Here is a 24,603-nt window from a genome sequence, read left to right as displayed (position 1 = left end):
CTTACAATGGATTCACATGAGATTCTAAAACCTCACATAGCTACCTTTCCAAATCCCAATCAGCAATGCAGCCACATCCCCATTCAAACATTGAGATCATCAGGAGTGCAATGTATGCGGTACTCAAGTGTAACAAAATTTCAGTGTGTGGATGTTCTCCCTCCTTTTCCCTTTCCCGTAACATTTAAGATGGTATTTTTTGTAATCTAATACACTTCAGTCTTTTCCTCCTATTATTCCTTTCTTCCTTACTCTCAGCAACATTTATTTTCTCTTTAATTTTCCCTCTCTGCTTCCTCCTTGCTCATTTTCCATTATTTCCTAGCTTAACCAGTTTGACTTCAATCAGCTGTGCTCTCCATCCTTCTTTCCCTGTAATACATGTTTTTATCCACCACCACCAAGGAAATTCCTTCACAGCTGTCCTATCTCTTTCTCCCCAGTTCTCGGGGTGGCAGATTTAAAGTTTACGCCACACATTTTATTCTTTGTCTCCTCAGAGCTTGTCAGTCTGTTTACTCACTGGGCATAAAACTTTCAGTGGACACCCATGCTCACCCAAACATCTCCTCTCACAGGGATTCAAGGGGGCTGGAGGTGCAGATGTGTGCCAGTCTGCTGTCTCCTCTTCACATGAGGGCCTTGCCAGTTTTCGAGGCCAGAGCCACGTCCACACAGACACGTGAAAAAGTGGTTACGGTGTGGGCAGATATGGCTTTAAGTTAGGCAGCACATGCAATGGTACAGGTGCTGGAGGCAGCAGGAAGACATCAGCGCAGGCTAGTGCTCGGAGTGAATATGAATCCTGGGGTCCCTGGGGGCTGCTGGTCCAGTTTTCAGCTGCAGTCTGTCATAAATTGCTGTCAACACCAGCGCAACTTAGGTAAAATCTAGTACCTGTGCCACAATTGAGCCTTCAGTCTTTTCTGTAAATGTACTTTGGAAGACTTTGGTGACAGAACAGTCTTTGTGCATTAAACCTGGAATGTGCCCCAGTGCATGCTAGGGGCAGACCTAGCAGGATTATGGTAGCTGGCTAATGGTGTCTGCAACTACCACTGCCAGACTTATAAATGGAACAGAAATTTAAACAAGTTAAAGGCTTTTTTTCTTTTTGCTTCAGTCAGCTGGAACCTGAACTGGGCTACATCCTGTCTGGCTTTATCTGCCTGTTTCTAGTATTAGTACTGACCAAAAATACAAGTATGAACCCTGCTAAAGTGTTCTCAGCACAGTCTGGCTGAGACGCTCCCCTTGCAAAAGCGACACAGATTGCAGAGTCTTTTGTTCTGAATCACTCCAGACTGCACATGCTGAGTAGGAAGGAAAGCTATTGCTCTGAACAGGGGAAGAGTCCAAGGTGCCTGTCACCTGAAAGTACAATCATAAGACAAGGTGGTCATTCAACAGAGGTACTTGATTAATCCAGCGAGTTACGAAAGGTGTGAACCAGTTTCCTCCCTCAGGTGGAGTGCTTTTGGGAATAACAGTCAAGGAAAGTGCTACATCTGAAAAATAGTTCTTGTGGGATATTGGACAACTGGGGTAGGACAAATTCTGTTTAGAGAAAGTGACCAGAAAAAGCCTCTTAGCTGCACATGGAGGCCCCAGTGATGGGGGCTCTTCTTCTAGCCCAGCTTCAGGACTTGCATTATCAGCCCTACTCACCACTTTCTTGAGCAGAACACAGAACGAAGACAAGATTTGCTTTGGAGTACATTTAATGGACTGCCAGCGAAAGCTAGAAATGACAAGCTTATCTGGCCACACAAAGGACAATTTTTAATGTTGTAGCTTAGGCATTGCTTTATGCAGCTCTGATCTAGCAGAAGAGGGAATGATCTATATAAATAAGTAAATAAAGAAAACTTGCTCCTAACACCCTCTAACCACTAATCCCAAGTTTTTAAATAAAAGTAAGTTTTGTGCCTTATTTTGTATGGAGTCCTGAAACTTTCAGAATTTTATGTCTTTTTATGTCTCCAGTGTCATTTTAAAACTGAGAGGGTGGCACTCATTATTTCTGGTGTTCCTCCTCTTTCGAATCTGAGATTGCACACCCATACAACAATCACTAGTGAAATGAAATCAGTTTGCAGAAGTAGTAGCCACGTTGCTGACTTTATAAAACTGCATATGCCTGGGAAAAGGCTTCGGAAACAAGGTGCAGAAATGCTATGACTGGGATGGTGTCTTGCAACTGAGTAACTGTGACATAATACGGTTTCTCCATTCCATCACAGACTAGCAGGCTGCAATAAGGGGATTTAAACTTAGAGCATGAGGAGCAGCATGCAAAAAAGCATTCAGGATTTCAGAGTATACTTCCACTTGAAAGGCAGTATGCTCCCAGGCTCCGCATTTTTTTTTTTTTTTTTTTTTAATATATCATGAGCTTTCAATTACACTGAGTAATTTTTGACCAGGCGTGGTAATAAGCCATAATAATAGTAAAAGTATAGCAGTACGATCATCTGCATATGCAGAGGTCCCACCATCCAAGCATACAATGAGGAAGCTGGTGTGACAGCCTTCAGGGATTAACAGTAAAACATGGGCAGGCCCCTTCTTCCTCATAGACACAGCGACATGCTGCCTCAGTAAAAGAGGGCGCCGATTCAGTGTTTCATCAGGAGAGGAAATACTTATTACAAATCCCTTTTCCAAAAGACCTTTGGGTCATTTATAAACGGTATTGCCACAAGCAGGAAAGCCCAGGAGGCCCAGCTCTCCGCAGCCTTGCCTCCCTGGCGGCTGGAGGATCCCGTGCCTCGTAGGGAGCGATTTCGATCTGGAGCTGCCCGCCGCGGCTCCGGCACTCCCGGGTTTGCTCTCCGATGTCGAAGACAGCCGGTGGGCCCCGGGGGTGGCCGGCGGGGCCGGCAGTGCGGCGACGGGCCCAGGGGCTGCGGGGGCCGCCGGGCCCCTTCACTCGCACTACTCTGCGACTCCCGCGCCGCCGCCCGCTCCTCCAAGCCGCAGGGGGCGCTGCGCGCTCCGTGCCGCCGGGTCCGCGGCCGGCTCCGCTCTTCTCACGTGGCGCCGGCGCCGCACCCTCCTCCCCGACACGCGGTCCGGAAGCCGGGGGCTCCGCTCCTCCGCGGCGGCACAGGCCACGCCCCTCCACTGCCCGCTCTCAACCAATCACCGCGCTCGCTTTCGACCGCGGCGCGCCGACGATGCCGGGCGGCCAGCCGCGTCTCCTGTCCCTTTAAGGAAGTGCCGGGGCTTCTGATTGGCTGCGGGGCCGAGCGGGGCGGGGCGAGAGGCGGGGAGGGGCGGCTAACGCGGAGCGCCGGGCCGGGCCGACTGGCGGCTGCGCGCCTGCGCGGGGGCCGGGCCGGCGGCGGCGGCGGGGCTGCACCTGCGGCCGCCGCGGGGCGGGGCGGGAGGGCGGCGGGCAGCGAGCGCGGAAATGCCGCGGCGGCGGCGGCTGGAGCAGCAGGGGTAGTTCCCGGCTGGTGGCAGCAGCCCATGTGCGAGCCGCGCTTGGGGCGGCAGGCGGCCTCTCCTCCGTGCCCGCCCCCAGCGCCGTGAGCCGGCGGCCGCGCCTCCCTTCACCGCCCCCCCGCCCCGGGCTATCGCCGCACCTGGGCTATCGCCGCACCTGGGCCGCGCCCGCCGCCGGCGGGAGGATGGCACAGCCGGCGGCGGAGGACGCGTGTGCCTGCGCCGCGGTAGCGGGAGGCGATGGCGAAGAGATGAACGGCAGGAAGGTGGCTCTCATCACCGGCATCACCGGGCAGGTAACGCTGGGGGCTCCCCTCGTTGCCGGGCTTTCCCCGGGCGGGGGGCCGGGGCTCCCGGCGGCGGGGGGCGGGAGTCCCGCCGTGAGGCGCCCGATGGCAGCCGTGGCTGAGGCCGTGCGTGGCAGCGCTGGCGGCGGAGGGCTTGGCGTGGGGCTGCCGGGCGCCTTTTCGGGCAGCGGCCCCCCGGGGGCACGTCCCCGCGGGTGCGTTCCCAGCCCCTAAAGCACCTTGTAAGGGGTGGGGGGCTGCCCCCCTACCCCTCGCCATCCGTGCCGCCGGCTCTGGGGCGTGCGGAAGCTCCCTCTGACAGCCCCCACATGGCTCACGGGCGGACAGACCGCCCCCAGGTAACAAGGCTTCTCTGGCCTCGCCCACGAGCGGCTGGGGCTTGTTTGCCTCGGGGTTTGAAGTGTGTTTCACTAGGGGTGTGTGCGAGGGGGGGGGTGCATCACGCTTATGTCTCGGATTCGGACTGTCTTGTAGTAACCTTTACCAGGAATTCCTAAGAAATCGGCTAAACCTGTGCTGAGGTGAGGTGTGAAGTGAGCATCAATGGGAAAGGAGCCACACCTAGAAAAAGACAGCACAAGGAGCCAGTGTTGGGGCTCTTCATCTTGATGGTCTGAAGTGGCAGAGGTGGCAGCAGAGGGGTACCAGTGCAGGTGTGAGGCAGCCTGCAGTCGGGTTTGATCTGAGCAGGCTTGTCACTCAGAGGGGCTCTTTGTCACCCGTCTCTTCCACATACCGGGCAGCCACACGTTTACAGTCAGCACCTGCTTTATATCCGGACCCGAGTGGATGACAAAAACATCTCCCCCAGGCCGCTTGTTTTGTATTCACGTGCGTTCATTGCAGTCTCCAATCTTTTTGGCTGTATTACTCATAGGGATAATGATGTTCTCAGAGTCCTGGTGCTTTGAGCAGAAGGTGCAGGAGAAAGGTGGCGTGGAAAGAAAAATCACAGTTCCCCTTGGAGCAACTTCTGCACTGTGAAAAAAAGATGTTCCGGTGGTGAGTTTTAACCTGGTGAGACCTGCAGGAGTGTTGATGTACGCAGTTTGTAGCTTTTGCTGCTACGCTCCCAACGGGCAGCTTGGATATTGGTTGGATTGTTTGTCCGTACAGTGGTCTGCATCATTGCATCTTCGCTGGCAAGTGGGTGCTAAATGAAAGCTGTCCTGGACATGCTTAGTCATATTTGAGGAACACCTTATTTGCAACATAGATGTTGCCCACTGCCTGGAAAAAACTGCTCTGCTTGCACATTGCTTATCTCTTGGAATGTGCTGAATGACTTCTGCTCCGAGGATGTATCTATCTTCTGTGTATAACCTGTTAAATAGGTAATGTTGTATAGTAAGCATTGATGCTCATCTTAGAATCCCAGTAGAACAGCTTTTTTCCTTTATGGCTTGTATTTAATCAGTGATGGCTTTGTACATGGAAGAACTTCTTCCCCTTTGACTGTGACTTGTCCTGGTTTGCTTGCGGATCCACTTGTGAGGTGCTAGTGTGGATTGTTGAGAAGGCCACGAGCATTGTGGAAAAGTACATATCAAAACAAACGTGTTGCTTTTTCACTCAGACACCGTTAGTAAATGCTCTTTTTTTCCATAGTAGAAGAGCCACCTGACCTTTTGTGAGGGAGTAAATCCAGAGACAATATAGTGTCGTAGCAGCTTTCATTTGTTATCCAAGAGAACCTGCGCTATGCTTTAACATTGACCTGCTGTTCGTGTTTTACCTCATTATGTCTGTTCTTGTGTATTCTTACAACACTTTTTGGTGTGCACTCTTCCCGTGGGTTAGCAGATATCTGCCAATAGTGGGCTGAGGAAACCCCTCTAAGTGGCTGTCTGACAAGGAGATATAACTATGTCTGAGAAGAGGAAAAACTAATAATTTGTGTGTGCTAACACTTCTGCTTGATGTTTATTTTTAGCAAGAGCACAGTCAGAACTTTCCCAAGGACTACTCTGGTGCTGTGTGAACAGTCTTCCCGTTTGTTGACAGGACTATGTTTCTCTTCATCAAAGATAGTAAGTTAGAGGCCTGTAGCTACAACACCCTGCCTGATTCTTTCAGAACTGTGTTCTCTGTGTTATTTTTCTCAATTTTCAAAGCAGCTCTTCCATCTTAATATAACCTTTGTCAGGCATACTGTTTAGCATTGGAACGTGTGGAGAACCAGAGCTAAAGGCCTGGGATACCTGAAAGTTAGCCAGTAGGGTTGGGTGCCTTAGTGACAAGACTGTACCAACTCTTGGCTTAGGATGGAAGTTTTATGCTGAGGGTGGCCTCTTTTGGGGCCCTGTAGTCCTCCATCATTTTGAGATCTGCCACTAGGAATCCTTAGCCCTCTTTTCTTAGATAAACTTTAAAGAAAGTCACCGTAGGACTTGTTCCTTGCCCCTCTTTCACTCCCTTTCTTTATTTTTACGCAATAGCTTTTGTTTTATTTGGACAGGACTCACCCAGAAATGGGAGACCTGGATTCTGTTTCTTATCTGAGAATACACAGATTTGCATGTCCCACCTCCTGGGGGAAAGTCCTAGTGCCATCTATTTTTAAACTTAATTATCATGTGTAAAATGTACAAATATGCTAAAGTGGAAGCTGGAGCTCAGGCTTTGTCTTTCCCAGGTAGTTACTTTAACTACTGGGCTAAAGAGAGTTGGTTTGTTTCACGTTCTTCCTTGGAACTGGTGCCCTTTCAAGGTGGGAGGTAAAGGCTTGGATTCCTTCAGACTGAGGAAGGCATAGAACAGAATTGGATGGTAAACTCTCCTTATTTAAACTGAGCCCCTTCTGCTACAGCAAATTTCTTTTAAAAGCCGGTTGGCACAGTTGCATTGTATAAGGAACCTGCTTTTGTTTGCATGTGGCCAGTGTACTCTGACAACATTTGCTGAACTAAGGCCCCATAGTGTCTTGTTCCTGGAAGAAGGGTAGGTGGGAGAGAAGTATTGAGCTAACTGGGCCTTGACAATTTTAGGCAAATGCAGAGTTGTGCTTTTGTCTTTAGAGGTATTCTTGGGCCAAGCGAGGTGCTGCTTGAACTGTTGTGGCCCTTCCTGAGTTGAGCAAGTGTGCTTAATCATAGTGTTGAAATCAGACAACTCATTTTATTTTTCAGAACTTCTGTATAGCAGTAAGCACTTGGATTGTCTGTCTTTTCCACTGACAAAAGATGGGATTTTGTTTCTGCTATGATGGAGAAAGAGTTGAGCTCAGGTAGGGCTATATTTTGACAATGGGGCAATTGACTGATGATGCAGCTTTTAACTGAAGTATACCATGGAGATACGGCACAGCTGTAACTTCTGATTTATGGACTTATAATGGGATTCATAAGACTTTACAAGATGCCAGAAGAGGGTGGTCTGTCTGCATAAGTTCTTCTGTATAGTGAGTGACTGGAGGCTTGTGCCGTGTGCCAGCTTACTGCACCAGTCAACAAAACCAGTTTACGTGGCTTGCTTCTCTTCTAGGTACAAAATGTTAAAAGGACAGGTGTCTGCAAGTGTGAATGTGTTACTGATAGGAAGGTGATTTTGTGACCTTTGACCAAATAACAGAAGGAGTTTGCAATATGCATGGTGAAGCCACAAAAGAAAACAAATTCTGTAATTGTATAGTCAGGACTCAAACGGCATTCTGGCTGCAAGGGCTGGACCTTAGTCTCTCTGAAATCAAAGCAGACAAATGAACCTCTACAAATTCTGCATTTACCCATGGGGTTAGAGTGAAATCAGTATCATTCTACCACTTGCATTACTGATAAGAGACTCTAAGTAAATAGCCAGTGGTGTTGTATGCTCCTTCTGCGGTATTAAGATTTGCCTTATCTCCTTTCTTACACCACAGCAGTGGGATGAACCATGCTTCACTGTTTTGCTAAAATAACTTCCAGAGTGAGGCAATTGCTGTGGTTGGATGGATAACACATTTCTGAAGTGTCGTGTAGGTATTGGTCTGCTGGTAGGCTACTTGTGAGTAATGCATAGCACTTTTTTTTTTTCATTTAAGGAAAAGTATTTCAAATGAAACAGGCCTGTTGTGTGTATTAAAATGAAAATATTCTTTACAAAACTAGAATCTGACTCTTAATGGAAGAGTGTTTTCACAATGCAAAATAGGCGTGCTGGACTTATCAAACTTTGAGACCTTGAAGAATTACTCTGTAAAAATGGGAGTTTTGAATCAAATAAGAGTATAACTAACAAATGTAATTCTAGATATGCAGATATGTCTGTCTCTTATTTGGGGAAGCTACTAAAGCAGTACTTTGTGACAGCACTATTTTCTCTAGGCACTGTGACTAAATGTCAGTTAAAGTTGCATTTGAATATCTTTTGGGAAAGTCTGATTGCACTGCAATCAGTCTGATTGTCTTTCTGTATGCTGATGCTTGTAAGAGTATTTAGATATTTGACTTCCTGGAGAAATACCAAGAAATACTCTGGCTGAGTCTAACTATGAGGTTATATGTTGATGTTTCTACTCTTCCCCCTCAGTCACTGGATTCTGAGCAGTGAATGATGTCTGTCTTGTGCTGTCCTGCTTTACTTGGAGAGACAGTAAGGTAAGAGTTTGTAGACCAAGATCATTCAACAGGCACTTATAAAGCTCAGTTTTGAATGAAGCAATGCACTAGAACTCAAGTGTCAATGCATGGCCAGAGGCTATTGTAGATGAAGAAAGCGGTTGCGTTTCTGCCTTGAGAGCTCTTACAGCAGCACTACTAGCACCAGCTTCTGCTCCCTTGCCTGCAGCTCTGTCAAATTCAGCTGCCATTTGGCAAAAGTTAAGGTAGCAGCCTCAGAAGTTTCAACCACATGCTAAGATAGTGTAAATACAACTGATGAGTGAGTGTGCATGCAGAAATGCAAGAACATTCTCCTCAATTGGTTGATGTAAGTAGAATATGGGGTCTGCCTTTGTCTTCCTGGTATCAGAAGTTCAATCCTTTGCTTACAGCCTTTGCTATTCCTGTAACACACCAAGCCCCTCTACATGTATACTGCAAGTTTTATGCAGGTGTTACAGTTCATAGTTTGAGAAAGGCTAACTGTATAGAGAGGGGGGGAAAAGATACCGAGAAAGCAAGATTTGCTGTTGTGAATTGAGGTTAAGTTGTTGTTTTTTAAATCTGGCTGTTGAGAATGAAACCAAGCAAGGCACGCTCTGTGGGGCAAACTACCAGTAATAAGATAACATGACTCATTGCTTAGTACTTAAAAAAAAAAAAAAAGTAGTGAATAGCTGGTATGGAGTGTGACTATAAAACTCTTCGATACTCTGTGGCTAAAAGAACTTTGTTTCTTGGAGGAGAGTTGTAAATGAAACAGTTAAACAACTATTCTAAAAAGCTGCTTTTTTAAGTATTGTGATCAAATGGTGAGGTGGGAATCTCTGTCACTGTGGAGTGTGTGTGTACCTGGAAGGCAGATATAGGGAAATGCTATAGCCTGTTGTACCAGAGAGAAGGCATTGGTTTGCCAGGTGAAGGATAAAATCCAAAGGATTGCTTTTCTGCATAGAAGTAGGAGGATAGTTTTTGCTGAAACTGGTTAAAGCTAAATAGTAGTATTGCTGCTTTTTCATTTAAACAAATACTGTCTTGGTTGAAACTGGGTAGTCTTTTTCAGTTGCTGTCTCTGAGTAGCCCAGAGTTGTCCTGAGTGAGGATTTCAGATGTGTTGAACATCCTTATCTTAGTTTGAGGATGCAGAGATGTAGGAACACTAATTTGGGCACAAACTGAAATATAAGGAACTTCATTTAAACTTGAGAGGATGTGTGTTGCTTGGGTTTTTTGGGTTGTTTTGGTTTAAATGACGAGGGTCGTCAAGCACTAGAACAGACTGCACAGAGAAGTTGTGGAGTGTCTGTTTGAATACCTGTGGAGGTATGCAAAACCGAACGGGACATGGCCCTGAGCAACCTGCTTTAGTTGACCCTGGCTTGAGCAGAGATCTTGGACTGGGTGATCCACAGAGGTCCAGAGTATACATAAACTTGTATGATTCTGTGACTCTTCCACAGTCTCAGAAGTTGAACACCTGCAATTTGTGACAAGATGGCATAAGCAGCTTGTTGAAAACTCTGCAGCAAATGAATAGTGGCTGTGACATGAAACCCAAGCTGGCCTAAAATATAATTCTAGGTCTTTCCCTGTATAGAATAAAATTAAGAGTTGCTATCAAGTTTCATCCAAAACTCTTGAGAAAAGGTATTTTATTGAAAAGTAGTATAACAAATACTGAAATGTGAGACTAGAATATTATCTGAAAACAGAGGTCCTATTTTTAGAAAGGCGCCTGAATTTTTATTGTCTTGGCTCCCCCCTTGAAGGGAGGGTTATCAGGTAGCCTAATTCAGCTAATGCATTGACCTCTTACCAAAGTAATCTATAAGTATGTGGTCCAATGCTTTACTCTTTCACATGTGTTTCGTACTCTACAACAATATGTGCAGACTGCTGGGGCTTTTGTCTTCTCCAAGAACTGGGGGTCCAGGACACTGGCTGTTCTCTGTGCCTGCCTGGAGGAGCCCAGCTGTATTCCATTGCCTTTCAGAATAGTGCAGTTAGTGGTGGTGTTTGAACATAAGTGAACTAGAAGATATTAATGATAAAAAGTATGGCTGATACAGGATTAGTTCATGTGTGTCTTGATGTATTAACTTCCTTTTTTTTTCTTTCCATCTCTGCACAGCTTTGCTCAGTGTTTGTGACTGCCAGTGAAGCCTGTTCTCTAGTTGCTTACTGGAGAGGGAAGTTCTGGTAGCCTGGCTTAGCTAGCAGGTATTATCTCAAGGACCAGTGCAGGCAATCTGATTTCTTGTGTTTGAACAGGATATGTACAGGATGTGGATTGAAAAACATTGTGAACGGCAAGTGAATTATAAGGTACTGTCATGTGAAAATATACTGCTGTGAAAATAGATAAAATACTGAGAATGTTCTAGGAAAAATAAAATTATATAGTTCATGTTAACAATGCTAAGATATGGAATGGGTAGAAGCATGGTACTAAATTTGGGTTTGGGAAGCTGACTTCCTCCAAGCAACATTTCTCATGAAAATTTCTAAGCCATTGGGGGTTATTGCTACTGCTGCCCAGACTGACAAGGAGAGCAGAATATCCCATTGCCAGCAGTATGCTACTTGCTTAGCCTTGGGGTTTTTTTGGTTTGTTGGAATTTTAATTTAATGGAGATTGGTGACTGTCAGTGTAGGCAGAACATGTATTTCATTATTTCCTAAGTTTTTAAAGAATTGCAGCACCCTCTTCTCCATGTACCTACAGCCAATCCAGACTGAAGAGAGAACTCCTGTGAAAACCTTTCCTGTGACTTCATCCTCTCCCACTAAGTTTTGGTCTCTCTTTCTCCTCTGATTGTCTCTTTCAGATCCTTTTGGCTGTTGAGCTTTCTGCACAAGGGAGTCAGTTTCTTAGAAAATAGATAGCTATGCAGAAGGACAAGGAAAATGGAGTACTTAAACCTGCTGATGGCCTGCGTGAAGAACACATCGAAGGTTACCACTCTGACTCCTGTAACGCAAGGAAGCTGAATAAAAGGTTTTTCAGTGCAGTTGTGATACTGGTATTCATCCTAGTAGCACTTCCTGTTGCCCACACCCTATTTCTCTGAGGAGTGCTGAGACTCATTTTTTTTGTACTTACCTATGCTTTCATTTAGTCTGGGAGGCAGGAAGTACTTTCTCTCTCTTGACAGTTTCTAGCAATTTTATCCCAGCTTCTTCAGACTTTTGGGTCTGGTGTAGAGTCCTGATTAAGTATCTGCTCTTACAAAATTGTCAGCTCTGCTTCTCCTCCTACACTGTTGCAGCACAACTCGGGCTTATTTTGGAAAGCATGGTTTCCTTGAAGCACTAGGCGAACGATGACACAAGAGCAAGTCAGCAGTGTGGTAGATGTCTAATTTCCTCTCTCAGGTGTGTGCTCTTTCTTCCTCTAAATCTCTTCTTGCTACTTGGGTTGCTTTTTAGCCAAACGAGCAAAATAAAATACTTTTTAATATTTTTGTCACCTCCTGCTTCTTTCCTATGAATTCATTGATTGTTTTTTCAGGACCTCAGCTAAGGAATTCCTTTGGGTCATATGTATATGAACTAGGGGATGCAGTTATGTCCAAAATTTTCATTTAAGCAAAGCTATAGGAGGTGAGGTGGAAGAGTGGAATTCTCTCCAGTCTCTTCTAACTATTACTGAAAAGTCCCTGTAGCTTGTTCCATTTCTATAGTGTGCACAGACTTTACAACCTAAATCCATAATGAAGCTTTTGTAAAGCCTGCCAAACAAGTTGATGTAAACTAGCTTATCTGTTGTCACCTGTGCTTTTTACATGTGTCATTAAGCAACTGAACTTCCTCATATGCAATGTAAATGAAGAGAAAAACTTGCAACATTTATTCACAAATACACACAAGTAGTATACCTAAGGCAGGCTTCCTTCTTCAAAAGTATTTCTTCTTAAAGTCTTTTTTTTTTTAAATGGGAAACATGAATTTAGCTTTAACTAAAATGTCATCTGACAGTGAACAAATTAAGTCCAAGGATATGTCCCTTGACTTCATGATCTGGTTGCAGTTAGTTCAGTGATAAGTACCATTGAAGAGCTTTTGATACTGTACCCTGAGACAACTCTGTTGTATTGAATAATGGTACAGCTTGCATTGTGTGGCCAAACTGGTCAGTTAAAGTTGACAGTATCACAACACCTTTGTTGTGACGCTCAGCTAAGTACAGTGATGCAACAGGTATGTCAGCCACAAAAATGTACTTGCCCTGGGTGTGGGATGCCACAGATCTTGGCTTTTTACAGAGTTTCCAAGTAGATAAACTAGCTTGTGCTGTATTTGCTGTGCTTGAACACCTTTGAAATAACAGGAAGAAAATATGCTTGCTCTGGAAAAATCTGACTATTAAGTATAGTAAGATACAGTCAAATTTTATGAAGGGTTTCTGCAGGGCTTTTCTTCAGCTGTCATTTGACCCATTTATTGCTGCTTGGAAATTCTTCTTAAAGGAGAATTCCTACAGCCTATGGTGAAATCTAATGCAGAAGGGAAAAATTTGCCATGTTGAATGTCTAGTTGAGTGCTTTTGCTGTAATGAGCAGCTACGTTGTCTCTGCTGCATATCTGACACCTGCATAGCTATTGAATATGTGCCTCTTGGCTTTTTTCCTCTTCCAAATTCCCGAGGTGATTATGTTCTTTGAATGTGTTAGGTATATCACATATGAATCTCTAAAGCTCCACCTTCCAGGGTAGTGCTGAAGCATGTAGTAATAGATATGCTGGCAGGTCTACTGTAACTGTTCTTGTGTGTTCATAGGCACTTTGAGTAGCATGTCACCATACTGCAATGGAAGCCTTAAACCACCCAAACTGCTGTGCCATCCTGCAATCAGAAAATATGTAGCAACTTGAAAAGAGTAGACAGTTCTCTTACTTGTATCCTATATTGTCTGAGCCTACGCCAGAAGTAGCTTGAACATATTTACTGTTTTATGAATGGAAATAAGCCTTTCCCAAGGCATGTAGAATTGTATATATGTCTATAAGGAAATAAAACATGAAGTCAGGCAGGGGATACTCCTGACCGCTCCTATATGTACCCTGGTTCTGATTTTTATGTTTCTAGCTTGATACGCTGCAGTCCCTTCTGACTGCTACTGTAGTCCCTACCTGTACACTTCTGTTGGTGCTATTCTGGAACTGGGAAACAACATCTATTTAGGCTGCTGCTTGTCATATTGCAGGCATGCTGTCATGGGGTGTGGTTAGTTTGTTTGCTTTTTTCCTAACATTTTTTTCATGCCTGCAGGATCTCTTCAGGTGCATTAGCAATGGCTGGCTTCATCAGTGATACTGGTGGTGACTTGTAGCTTCCTCTTGATTGTAATTTCTCTTTTAGAAAAATAAGGAACAGCCAATCTATCTTTGGCTGCTGGTTGGTGTCCTTGCCTTCTTTAGCACTGATATCGTTCTCTAAAAGCATAAACATTACTGTGGAGCAGGTTTATTTTTGAAATCCTGAAATTTCTGGCTATGCTTTATTGGATTTCATACAACTAAATAATTGTGGTTTTGATGTCAGTGTAACTTTCCCATGATCATACAGTAGTAGTCTGTCAATGTATTCCTGCCAAAACTTAGCATGCTGTTTGCTTCTGAAATTAAAATACTATTAAAATCTTACAAGATGTATAGTATAAAAGGGATACAGAGCTCTTCACACCTGCACGCAAAATATTATATTCTTCAGTCTTCTAGGTGGCTTTGTGAGGTATGTGTTCCATGGGAATGCTCAAGAAGACACAGCCCAGAAGCTTCTTTGCTGGTGCTGATTTGGCTGTTACGGGTCAAGTGTTGTTCTGCTGAAGCCCAAGCCTGGTCTATACTAGCAGAACTTCACAGCCTCTTTGCTTACAAGTTGTTGGGTTTTTTTCCCATCAATGTTTGCAGTGATGCTGGAAGCAGTTTCAGAATCTGTCTGGCCTTTAAACAGTAGCAGGGGCTCTGTGGTTGTAGGTCTGCAGGCTCAGTAGCATACATCATTTTATTTTTAAGGTGAAATAAAGTTGGAGAATTAGTCTTGAAGATGTGAAGGCAAGGAAGTCGTAAAGACTAAGAGTTAAACTTCAGTTTAAGTCCTTGCCAGCCCATTTTAGGGAAATAGTCATACTCGCAGCCGATCCAAGACTGAAAACTTACAACTGTGCGGTTTTGCTTCATGTATTTGATTTCTTAAACTTCTGAAGGTCACCTGATATGCATTAAATGTTCCTATGCTCTTATTGCAGCCCTTTATAGTTGTATATATAATGCAACTGTTTCAGTCCTTTGTCTGCATTTTAAAATGAGAAGAGGATTTTTTTCTCTAATTTGGGAGTTCTGTGTTATTCAGGAATGAAATAAGAGTCTTAATACTCACTGTCTCCAAAATGACATTTGCTGCATTTCTGTTGGTAATATCTTTATACTTTCATACCCTTGCAGTTTTGCTGGATCACTATTTAGTCATGTTATAAAAACCACCTTTGTGGAAATGCATTATTATGCTGTGATTTTTGATTGTGAAGTGTAGGAAGAATTTCAAATCATTATGCTCTATTGCTTTTCTTGTTTAAACAATGTGAGAGATCAGACTTTCTTAAAATTGGAAAGTGATTCAGATGGGGAAATACCGACTGCTAATTCCTTCCGCAGTGCAATTCAGCTTTGTCGCACACAAACTCTCTGTTTTAATCATATCCCAGGATCTTGCATCTATCTGTTGTCTTGATCAATTAAAGGGAAGTATAACACAGACTTGGCAAATTGAAAACAAACAGAACCTTAAAACTACTAAAATTCCCTAAGCAATAATGCTGGTATTTTGATAAATTGAATGAACTGTAAAATGATGGTTTAAGTTACTTCTAGTTAACATGAAGGCACGTAAAGCAGGAAATGAGTGTTCACATGCATTTGAAATATACAACTTCCCCGTCAGTTAATGTTGTAACTAGTACTTGCAGTGGTGGACATACAGCTTAGTCTTGGCGCTGGTTAAGTAGGTTGAGTTTATCTCATAGAATCATAGAATTGTTTAGGTTGGAAAAGACCTTTAAGGTCACCCAGTCCAACCATTAACCTACACTACCAAGTCCACACTAAACCAATCAAGGGTAGACTAGACTAAACCATGTCCCAAAGTGCCACGTCTACCCGTTTTTTGAACACTTCCAGGGATGGTGACTCCACCACCTCTCCGGGCAGCCTGTTCCATGCTTGACTACCCTTTCCGTGAAGAAATTTTTCCTAATATCCAACCTAAACCTTCCCTGGCGCAGCTTGAGCCCATTTCCTCTCGTCCTATCGCTAACTGTCTCAGAATTACTTGGTGTGACTTCAGAATATGATGGTGAACTCTCACTAATTAATTGAAGGCATTTCATTTCCTTTGTAAGAGCCCATGTTACTGGTGATGGATTCTGTAATCTCAGGTGGGAACCTTCTTGCTTAACTGTTTCCACACCTGAGCAAATTGTCTAGGCAGCTGTTTCAGTGAGCAAGAACCCTCTAGCCCAGGCTTGTTTGAGCAAATGGAGGTGCCTACCTTGGGATAAGACGACTGGCGCTGTGAACTGTATTTGCTATATGCATATCTGCTCTGCTGACTATGAAAGGTGCTTAGGGTGGCTGCCTGATGGGGCTTATGCTTGTGTTGCCCTGAGTAGCACTTCATCTTGCAGTGAGGAAGCATTTAGTTTATCTGAAGCACTCTACAGGATAAGCAAAGGTGACAGAATTTGATTACTTGTGTTGTTTCCTCTAGTAAGGAGAGCATATTGTGCAGTAAATGTGTGTATATGCAATTAAAGAAATGGGGACTAAGTGCTTACAGGTACTGCTCCTGTGACACTGCTTTGGAGTTGATCTGAAGAGGACCAGTATGCCCAAATCAGTACCTGCCTCCTGAGCACCCTCCGCACACCACTGCAGCTACGTTGTCACTGCTGCCCTCTCCATCCCTGACCCTCTAGTCTTTCTGTTTGAGGGATGACTGGCGTGTTTGATTTCCACCTTGCTTGGCCTCAGTGATGTGTCTTACGTTGCTCTCTATCATGTGTACTGTTACTGACATTAAACCATGCTTCCAACCAAAAATGTAATGGTTTTGCTTCAAAACTCTCTGGAAAGTTCAGGTATTTTTGTCTATTGGTTCGCTGAGACTGTGGCATTTTGGGGTAAGCTAACAACTGTCCATGTTCCCCTTTGTAAAATCTCCCTATAATTATTTACAAATGTTGGCACGTACTGTATGGCCTGTGTTTGTTGAAGGACAGGATGGGGCCAATTTATAGCCCTGGATGGTAGGAAAAGGGAAAAAGTGGCCAAAAATCAATTAAAGAGAGATTCTTTTGGAGGAAGTATAAGCCCATATTCCTAATGAAGGTCTGAAATCTTGTGAGCGATTCAATATGCTGAGTGAAATAACGCACCAGTTTGATCCTGACCAGTTCTTAACTTTCAGTGGGGGTGGTTTTGATGATTTTTTTTAAAATTGTTTTTACTAAGAAATAATTTAAACTTGGGGGGAATAGCATTGGCTAGTTATGAACTTAAATCTTTTTTTTAAAAAAAAAGAACCAAAACCCCCACCTCTCAATAAGGCTTAAAAGATTACTTTCAACAGTTCAGATAGAATTTTTTGCCTTTAGTTTAACATTTTGTGTGTGTGTTCAGCTTTCTCTCTGGCATGTCTGGGACTGAGGGAAAGATGGAGGAAGGGAGGGTTTATAAATCTACAGAATTTGTCAGGTGTGTTGCCTTTAAATCTTTAGAGTTCCACATGTTCCTCTGCTTATCTTAATGAGAAGACTTTATTTTAATGTGGGATAAGGGGAATAGATGTAGGAAAGGCTAGGAGGAAAAAAATACTCGTTTCTGTCCTTACAGTAGGACTGTACTGCCTTTGGCGTTATGTATGTGGAAGAAACATAGCTCTGTTCATATATTAGTGTACTGTGTGGGTAATCAGATTATTAAAATGCAGTGTTTAATTAAATTTTCTTACTAAATATTACAACTAAGAGACATTACAGCTTTTCCACACTGAGGCAGTCAAGGTTACCAGCCTTCTAAGCTAGTCTGTAATGTTTGTCATAATTAAACTTAATAGCTAAATAGAATAAAATCTAGAACCCCTGCAGTGTGCCTGATGCATCAAAACACACCGGAAAGAAGTTCTTTTGGATTCTGGTTGCATTCTGTTTGTCGTTTGACTCTGCCTTTTACTTAAAAGATGATGCTCTTTTATTGCAGGAACGCTTTAGTAGTATATCCCTACTACATGTTTGATTGACATGCTGCATTTTTCATGCTTGTTTGGGACAGATGTGGGTCGCATGTCAGCGTAAGTGGGACTTTTAATTTTGTGCATGCACAGGGCTAATCACTCACTGCTTATTATTCGGTTACAGATTTCCTTGCTTGAAGAATCTCAGATAGTGCCTTTTCAAACGTAAATCTGTTAATGCTGTTCTGTGTTTAAGCAAATGGTGGCCAAGTTACAAAGATCTATATCTGTGAACTATGTATTAGCACGCAGTTTCTTTGGTATACCTCTAATTCTTGAAGAACGTATGCCAACATGGAAAATCACACACTCTTATTTCTCAGTTTCTTACGCTCTACCAAGTTTCTGTCTTGCAGTATTTACCAAACTGTCTTTTAAGGTGCAGTTCTATTTGGCAATGATTATATCCAAAAAAGACCTGCAAATTCTGGAGCTTAACTATTTGGAGATTATGTATTAAAATATAGTTGACTCTTGCGTTTTACCCAGTGAAAACAGAAACGGTGCTCCCTATGGATACAGGCGCAATACGCTTGCTTCTACTGAAGGCCGTTTTTACAGCTGGGTGTTAAAGTCATGAAAATCAGACTGCTGACACAGCCTTAATCGCAGTGCCACAAGTAGCACTTCTTTGTTTTTGTATGACAGTTTCATTGGTACTATTAATAGCTGGCTCCTTACAGGTGTTCATGTATAATAACTCTTATTAGACAACACTTGGTAAGTTTTCAAATGAATCACATTAATTCCAGGATTAATTTTTGCAGAGAGACCTCTTTACTGTTTTTCCTTTTGAGGTTTTTGGTCATAAAAATCCATATGTTGAAAATGTTCATTACTTTTAATTCTTCAAGTGCAGCTTTGTGTTAGGGGGGAAAAGCAGAAGGAGAAACTGGCTTGCCTGTGATAGTGGACAGCCTCACGATCTGATGTTTCCATTGTCAATCTCCTTGGAAAAAATACTGATATCTCTGTTTTACTGGTCTGCTGTTGCTGTTCGGCTGGCAGGACAGGATAGGAAGTGTAGCTGCAGCAGTACCCCCTTCAAGGGAATACCACGTGTAGCAAAACTGAAGAAAAGCCTGTATGCTTCTGTTTCAGACACTAGCCAGGAAAACTGAATACAGTAGTAAAGGCTTTCCTCAGGTGTTGCTGGGTGTATATATGGATGTCTCATGCTTTTAGCAGAGTGGGTGACAGAAGGCAGAGTTCCCCTTGCAGGGTTTTCTGTTGCTCCCCCTTGGGTCTGGTGTACATGGTGGGGTTAGGAGGACAAAGGAGTGACTATGTACAGACATGAATCTGGAACAGCTTTGGTGGCTATAGTCACTCCTCAGACAGCTTGGAGAAACACCCTCTGTAGAGTGAACTGTAAAACCTGTTGTTCTCTCATACGGTTATCACTTAGCCCCATTTTAAAGCAGCTGAGGGCTGGGGCATTGCCTCTACCAGGTAGTGCTGGTTAATGCAATAATACATCAGGACATAATTATCTTGATCTCTGGAGAAACTGAACTGAGAGTAACTTGTTTCAGAAGTGAGCAATTTTCTGTGTGTGGCTCCTGGCATCTATAAAGCAAACAAGTCTTTGTTCAACTCCAGTTGTAACCTCTGGGACTGCTGTTAAAACATGGCTAGCAGACATGGTATAGTACCGATACGCTTCTTTTCTCCATGGTCTGTACCTGAGCTCGTTGACATCTGAAAAATGCATGTGAGGTTTATTTGCAAATGATATTGCTTTAATATGGATTTCAAAGATGTATCAGATACTGTAGCATGCATGTGTATGTAGTTGCACCTTTAAACAGTTTAGGTAATGAAGTATTTGATCTGGATTTAGCTGAAAGACGTTATTAGGCTTTTAAGAGATTTTATAGGAGGAATGGCTTAATTAGTGCAGAGACCAGCCTTGCAGAACTAATACTCCTAACATATTGCTCACTCTTTTAATACATTTAGCCACACTTAGTTCATTAATTACATGGAAAAAGGCTGACTAATCCAGTGGAAATGTTGGGGAGGTGGGGGGGGACTAGAAAGTGAGGAGGAGAAATCATAATGGTAAAGTTTCTGTTTCTGCTGCCCTCTGGTTCGGGTTGTTCCAATGGCTTTATCAGCATTGTCACTGTCAAGCCCAGCTAAATCAAAATGCTCAGCTGATGAGAGGTAGACAATGCAAGAGTGTGTCTAGGGCAGGGAATGGAAGATTATTTGTGTTTAATGGTGGAGGTTGCTATTAAACTAAGAGCTAGGAAAAGATGAGGACTGCTAAAATCTGCTCCAGCTGAAAGCCTTCTTTGAGGGCTTTTTGGTTGGTCTTCAGTCATGGTTGACCTTGGTTGGCCACACAGGTACTAGTGCTGGCAAAATGGCAGGAATATATAGCTGGCTGTTGTGATTTAGCCCCAGCCAGCAACTAAGCACCACGCAGCTGCTCACTCACTCCCCTTACCCTGATGGGATGGGGGAGAGAATCGAAGGAGTAAGAGTGAGAAACACTCCTGGGTTGAGATAGGAACAGTTTAGTAATTGAAATAAAGTAAAATAGTAATTATAATAACAACAATACAATAATGATAATAATAATATACAAAGCAAGTGATGCACAATGCAATTGCTCACCACCCGCTGACTGATACCCAGACAGTTCCCAAGCAGCAATCGCTCCCCCCTGGCCAACTCCCCCCAGCTTATATACTGAGCATCATGTCGTATGCTATGGAATAGCCCTTTGGTCAGTTTGGGTCAGCGGTCCTGGCTGTGCCCCCTCCCAGCTTCTTGTGCACCTGGCAGAGCATGGGAAGCTGAAAAAGTCCTTGACTGGCATAAGCAGTACTTAGCAACAACTAAAACATCAGTGTGTTATCAACATTCTTCTCCTACTAAATCCAAACCACAGCACTATGCCAGCTGCTAGGAAGAAAATTAACTCTATCCCAGCTGAAACCAGGACACTGGCAGAGGGAATGGACAATAAAGGTAGGATGGCTCATTTGAGTGGAAGCATGCAAGAGTGAAACTGCTTTTCATGAACAGAATAAGTATTTTTCAAGAAAGCTTGCTTATGGGTTTAAATAAATGAATTGCTTTGTCTAGGCATTGCAGTATGTTGTGAATGAACTTGACACTCCTGAAGTAATGATTAAAGGTGAAAGGCGACAAGCTGCTTGAAGGTAAATATTGTTACAAAGCATCATCAGTTCTGTATATCAGTGGTTATTAAATCAAATTCTGACTTGATTCCTTGGTTGCTTTGTTACCATGATTTGGTCATCATTCTCAGTACCTCAGCTGTACCTGACTTTGCTTAGGCTCCCACTTTTAAACTGTTTCCTGTGAAGTCCTCATGACAAGGTATGAATATTGGTGGTTGAACTTTGTAGTGAGTAGTATTTACTGCTTTAGTAAGTAATGAGACTTTATGTAGAAAGAAGGTGTTTTGGGTGTCTTCCTTCAACACTTTTAAGGAGTGCTGCTGTTCTGGACACCTGCGAGAGGACTTTGTTGGGTGCCCAGGCATCTTGGGAGTGGAGTTTGAAGAGGAGTGAGTCAGCTCCATACTTCTTCCTCCATTATTTGAAACTGATGTCAAATGCAGTGAAGCTTGAGACGGGCATGGAATCTTCTGTCAAGTTTCTGTCCAGTCTTTGTGATGGGAAAAGAAACTTGGTGTGTGTGGTGATATGAGCAAGAGGAGAAATTGTTGCTTGAGGAGTGGGAGGGCAGAATGGTTTGGGGAGAAGAAGAAAGTCTAAAATCTGAAAGCAGAGCACTGTTTGGAGCAGGACTGGGGCACTGTTTCCCTTTTTTCCCTGCCAGGGTCAGGAGGCTTGTGACCCAGAAGTCCCATAATGGCTGTTCTCCATTCATAGAACTTTTATTTCATGTTGGTGTGAAGGTTAGCAGAGATCACCCTCCACTTCTCTATCTTGATTTTTCTCTGCAGCATGGGCCAGCATAGATACTTAACAGAGATTATACTCTTGTTCTCTGACAGACTAATGATGCAGTATCGGTGTGCTCTCCCGCTTCCCCAGTTGCCTGTGGGGCTGTGCAGTGGTGGCACAGTAAAGCTCTCCATCTAGAGGGAAGAGACAGAAAGGCTGCCTGCAGCCACCGGAGCAAGGCTGGCTGGGCTGCCTTGGCTTGGAAGATCACTGCTTTGCATGAAGGAGATCTTGGTGGTGATTTTTTTTAATAAGGAAATCAAGTAACTGATAACTTTCTTGTTTAGTATTTTATTTCCAATAAAACCCCTAGACTCTCCTAGTCAATAAGAGAGGATACAATATACACAAACTTGATCATAGCAGTCCTCATGTTTTTCAGGCCTCTGTATGCTTTGAAAGAAATCACTTGCTTAGAGCTACTGTATTTGCTTTGTCTATTCCTTCATTTGAAAGCAGGCTTTTAAAGAGCAGCTGCACACCTTACTCTGAAGACAATACTTGGATACATGTGTTTCCCAACACGCTCTGAATGCATGGCTGTGCTTGCAGAACAGACCTGGTTGTGCCTAAACCTGAACTTTTTATCACAAGTGAAAGGATGTATTTGTAAGCAGCAAGAAATTGTGTCCCTCCCAAAGCTTTCTCCACCTTTTCCTCAGATCTCTTCTCCCATTGGGTCTTTTCTGGTTTGGGCTTTATTTTTTTTTTTATATAACAACTAGCTGCCCACTTCCTGTGCTGTTGGGTTTTGGTTATTAGGAAAACTGCTGCCAGAATCACTGTTACTGAGCAGCTGTAGCTGCCACCATTTCCCCCCTCCCTTTCCGAGCTTTCAGAGAAACTGATGACTAATTTTAGAGCTGATGTCAGCCCCTCAGCTTCTCAATTTGAGTGGGAAGGGAGAAAAAGTCCTCAATGAACAGTCTTCTCTCCAGATACGGAGTTATAAAGTATGTGTCTTTCTAAACAGAGTTTCACTGTGTCACAGCTGGTGTGCTATGTGGTGATGTAGTGCTGGGTAACAAGTAAAGTAATTCATGATACTTCTATCTGTCCTACTCTGGGACTTGAAGTTGCCAGTTTATTGCCAGACTTGAGTTTTTCTCATGCTTGAAAAAAGCCACAAAGTTAGCCAACAACAATTTTGTTCTTTTCTACTAATGATTTAGTGTTGTCCAGATGTGCATGGAAGTAGTATGTAAGTCTCTGCATGAGGAGCTGTGGAACTGTTGCATCCAAGGGTAATTTAAGGAGGTGATTAGGTTTCTGTTCAAGCAGAAAATTGTTCTTGTCTTCTTGAAAGAATATTTCAAGTCACTTGCTGAATGTTACTTTTTGAAAATTTTATATATATCTTGTTCATCTGGATACAAAATAGGTTGTTGCAGAAGGTATGTATTGCTTTGGCATAGTGGCAGCCTTTTTTAAAAATCTTGGACCCTGATGAAGAACAAAAGTATGTGTTCCTGGTTTTTGGCAAAAAATATATTCGCTTTGGTTCTTGTGGAAAATCATGTTATAAAGAGTCTAGCTATGTTGTCTTGATAAAGAGAGAAAACTTAGTTTCATTCCTTTTTTTGTTTTTCAAAGAAGGAAATTAATACAAGTAGGATGAAATCCCTGTGTTCTTACATATGCCTGGAATATTTTCAGTTTTCTTGTATGTTCAGTTTCTTCAAATTTTGCAGCACTGGCATATGGACTTTCAGATTCTGCATATGGACTGAGCTGCTATTCTGTTCCAGCCTCAGTGAGAAGAGTTTGCTTATGGATAACTGGTGTGACAGTTGAGGACAGGGAAAACAAAACGTAGTACTTTAGATCTGCCATATAATAAAGGGAGCTGCTGGAGTGTATGTGGTATTTGTTAACAAGAGTTACCGTTTAAAGTTAGCTATTGCTATCATGTGTGGTATTTGTTTCTTACAGTTTTTCACTAAATCAGTTTGAATTGCTGATGTCTGAATTAATCCTTCAGGAAAGAAATCCACAAGTGGGTTAGTGCAGGTTGTATTTGATACAACGTAGTGCTGATGCAGAGCATCGGGGATATCTTAGGCAGGGTTCTGCTACTGCCCTGAAGAGTGAGTTTGGTAGCACTATCTCCTAGATTTGCAGAAACTTCCTGTTGTAAGACTGTCCTGTTCTGCCGCCTTCATGTCTCTTGCCACGCTCTTACATTGATCCTAAACTTGCCTACATTGGCTGTCTGTTTCATAACATTTCAATCCCAATGAGCCAACTATAAGAGAAAACACAGTGTGAGAAATGGAGAGGATGTTTTACAGTGTTGCATCATCCTTGTACCACTTTGGGGTGGGGTGAGTGGTTTGGAGCATGGTCCAAAGATCTTTTTTGGGACAAGGGATTTTTGTTTCCAGTTGGGCTATATTCATAAACTCTTGAAAAAGTCTCTTCTTGGAGTCAAATAGGGACTTTGTGGTGTCGCCTGTCTGACTTCTGAGAAGTTTTTCTCCATGCTGACCGTGTTCCCGTCGTTACAGCTTTTTCTTCTGCCAGACTCGGTATCCTTGTGGGCCTGTGAAGTATTTTCCAGACTATCATAGCTGAGACTTGACAGGACTGTCATCCTCAGTGAGCTAGGATGAGACTGGGAAACAGAAATGAAATCTGAGAGCATCTCGCTTCTGGTTTTGGTGTTCTAGGTAGTTTGGATCAGAAGGCAGAACAACTGTGCTGTAATCTTGTTGTGGTTTAGCTCCAGTCAGCAAATGAGCACTACACAGCTGCTTGCTCCCCCCCCTGCCCCCGCAGTGGGAAGAGGAAGAGAATGGGGAAAAAAGTAAAATCCATGGGTTGAGATAAAGGCAGTTTAATAGGACAGCAGAGGAAGAGAAAGTAATAATGATAAAAGAATATACAAAACAAGTGATGCACAATGCAATTGCTGACTGATGCCCATCCCATCCCTGAGCAGTGATTGCTGTCCCCCGGCCAACCCCCCCCCCCCCAGTTTATATACTGAGCATCATGTCGTATGGTATGGAATAGCCCTTTGG

At 43.4% G+C, this 24,603-nt stretch overlaps 1 protein-coding gene across 1 annotated transcript in view; it reads left to right on the top strand.

Moving 5' to 3' along the window:
- Positions 1–4,974: 4,974 nt before the first annotated feature.
- Positions 4,975–24,603, top strand: part of GMDS (GDP-mannose 4,6-dehydratase) — a 435,214-nt gene continuing 415,585 nt past the window's right edge. The window contains 3 exon segments of the mRNA XM_075705676.1: positions 4,975–4,990; positions 4,993–5,032; positions 5,692–5,788. Coding sequence (XP_075561791.1) covers positions 4,975–4,990; positions 4,993–5,032; positions 5,692–5,788 — 153 coding nt within the window.

This window comes from Pelecanus crispus, chromosome 2 (assembly GCF_030463565.1).
Source record: "Pelecanus crispus isolate bPelCri1 chromosome 2, bPelCri1.pri, whole genome shotgun sequence".
NCBI lineage: Eukaryota > Metazoa > Chordata > Aves > Pelecaniformes > Pelecanidae > Pelecanus > Pelecanus crispus.
This window is presented reverse-complemented; position numbering and strand designations above follow the sequence as displayed.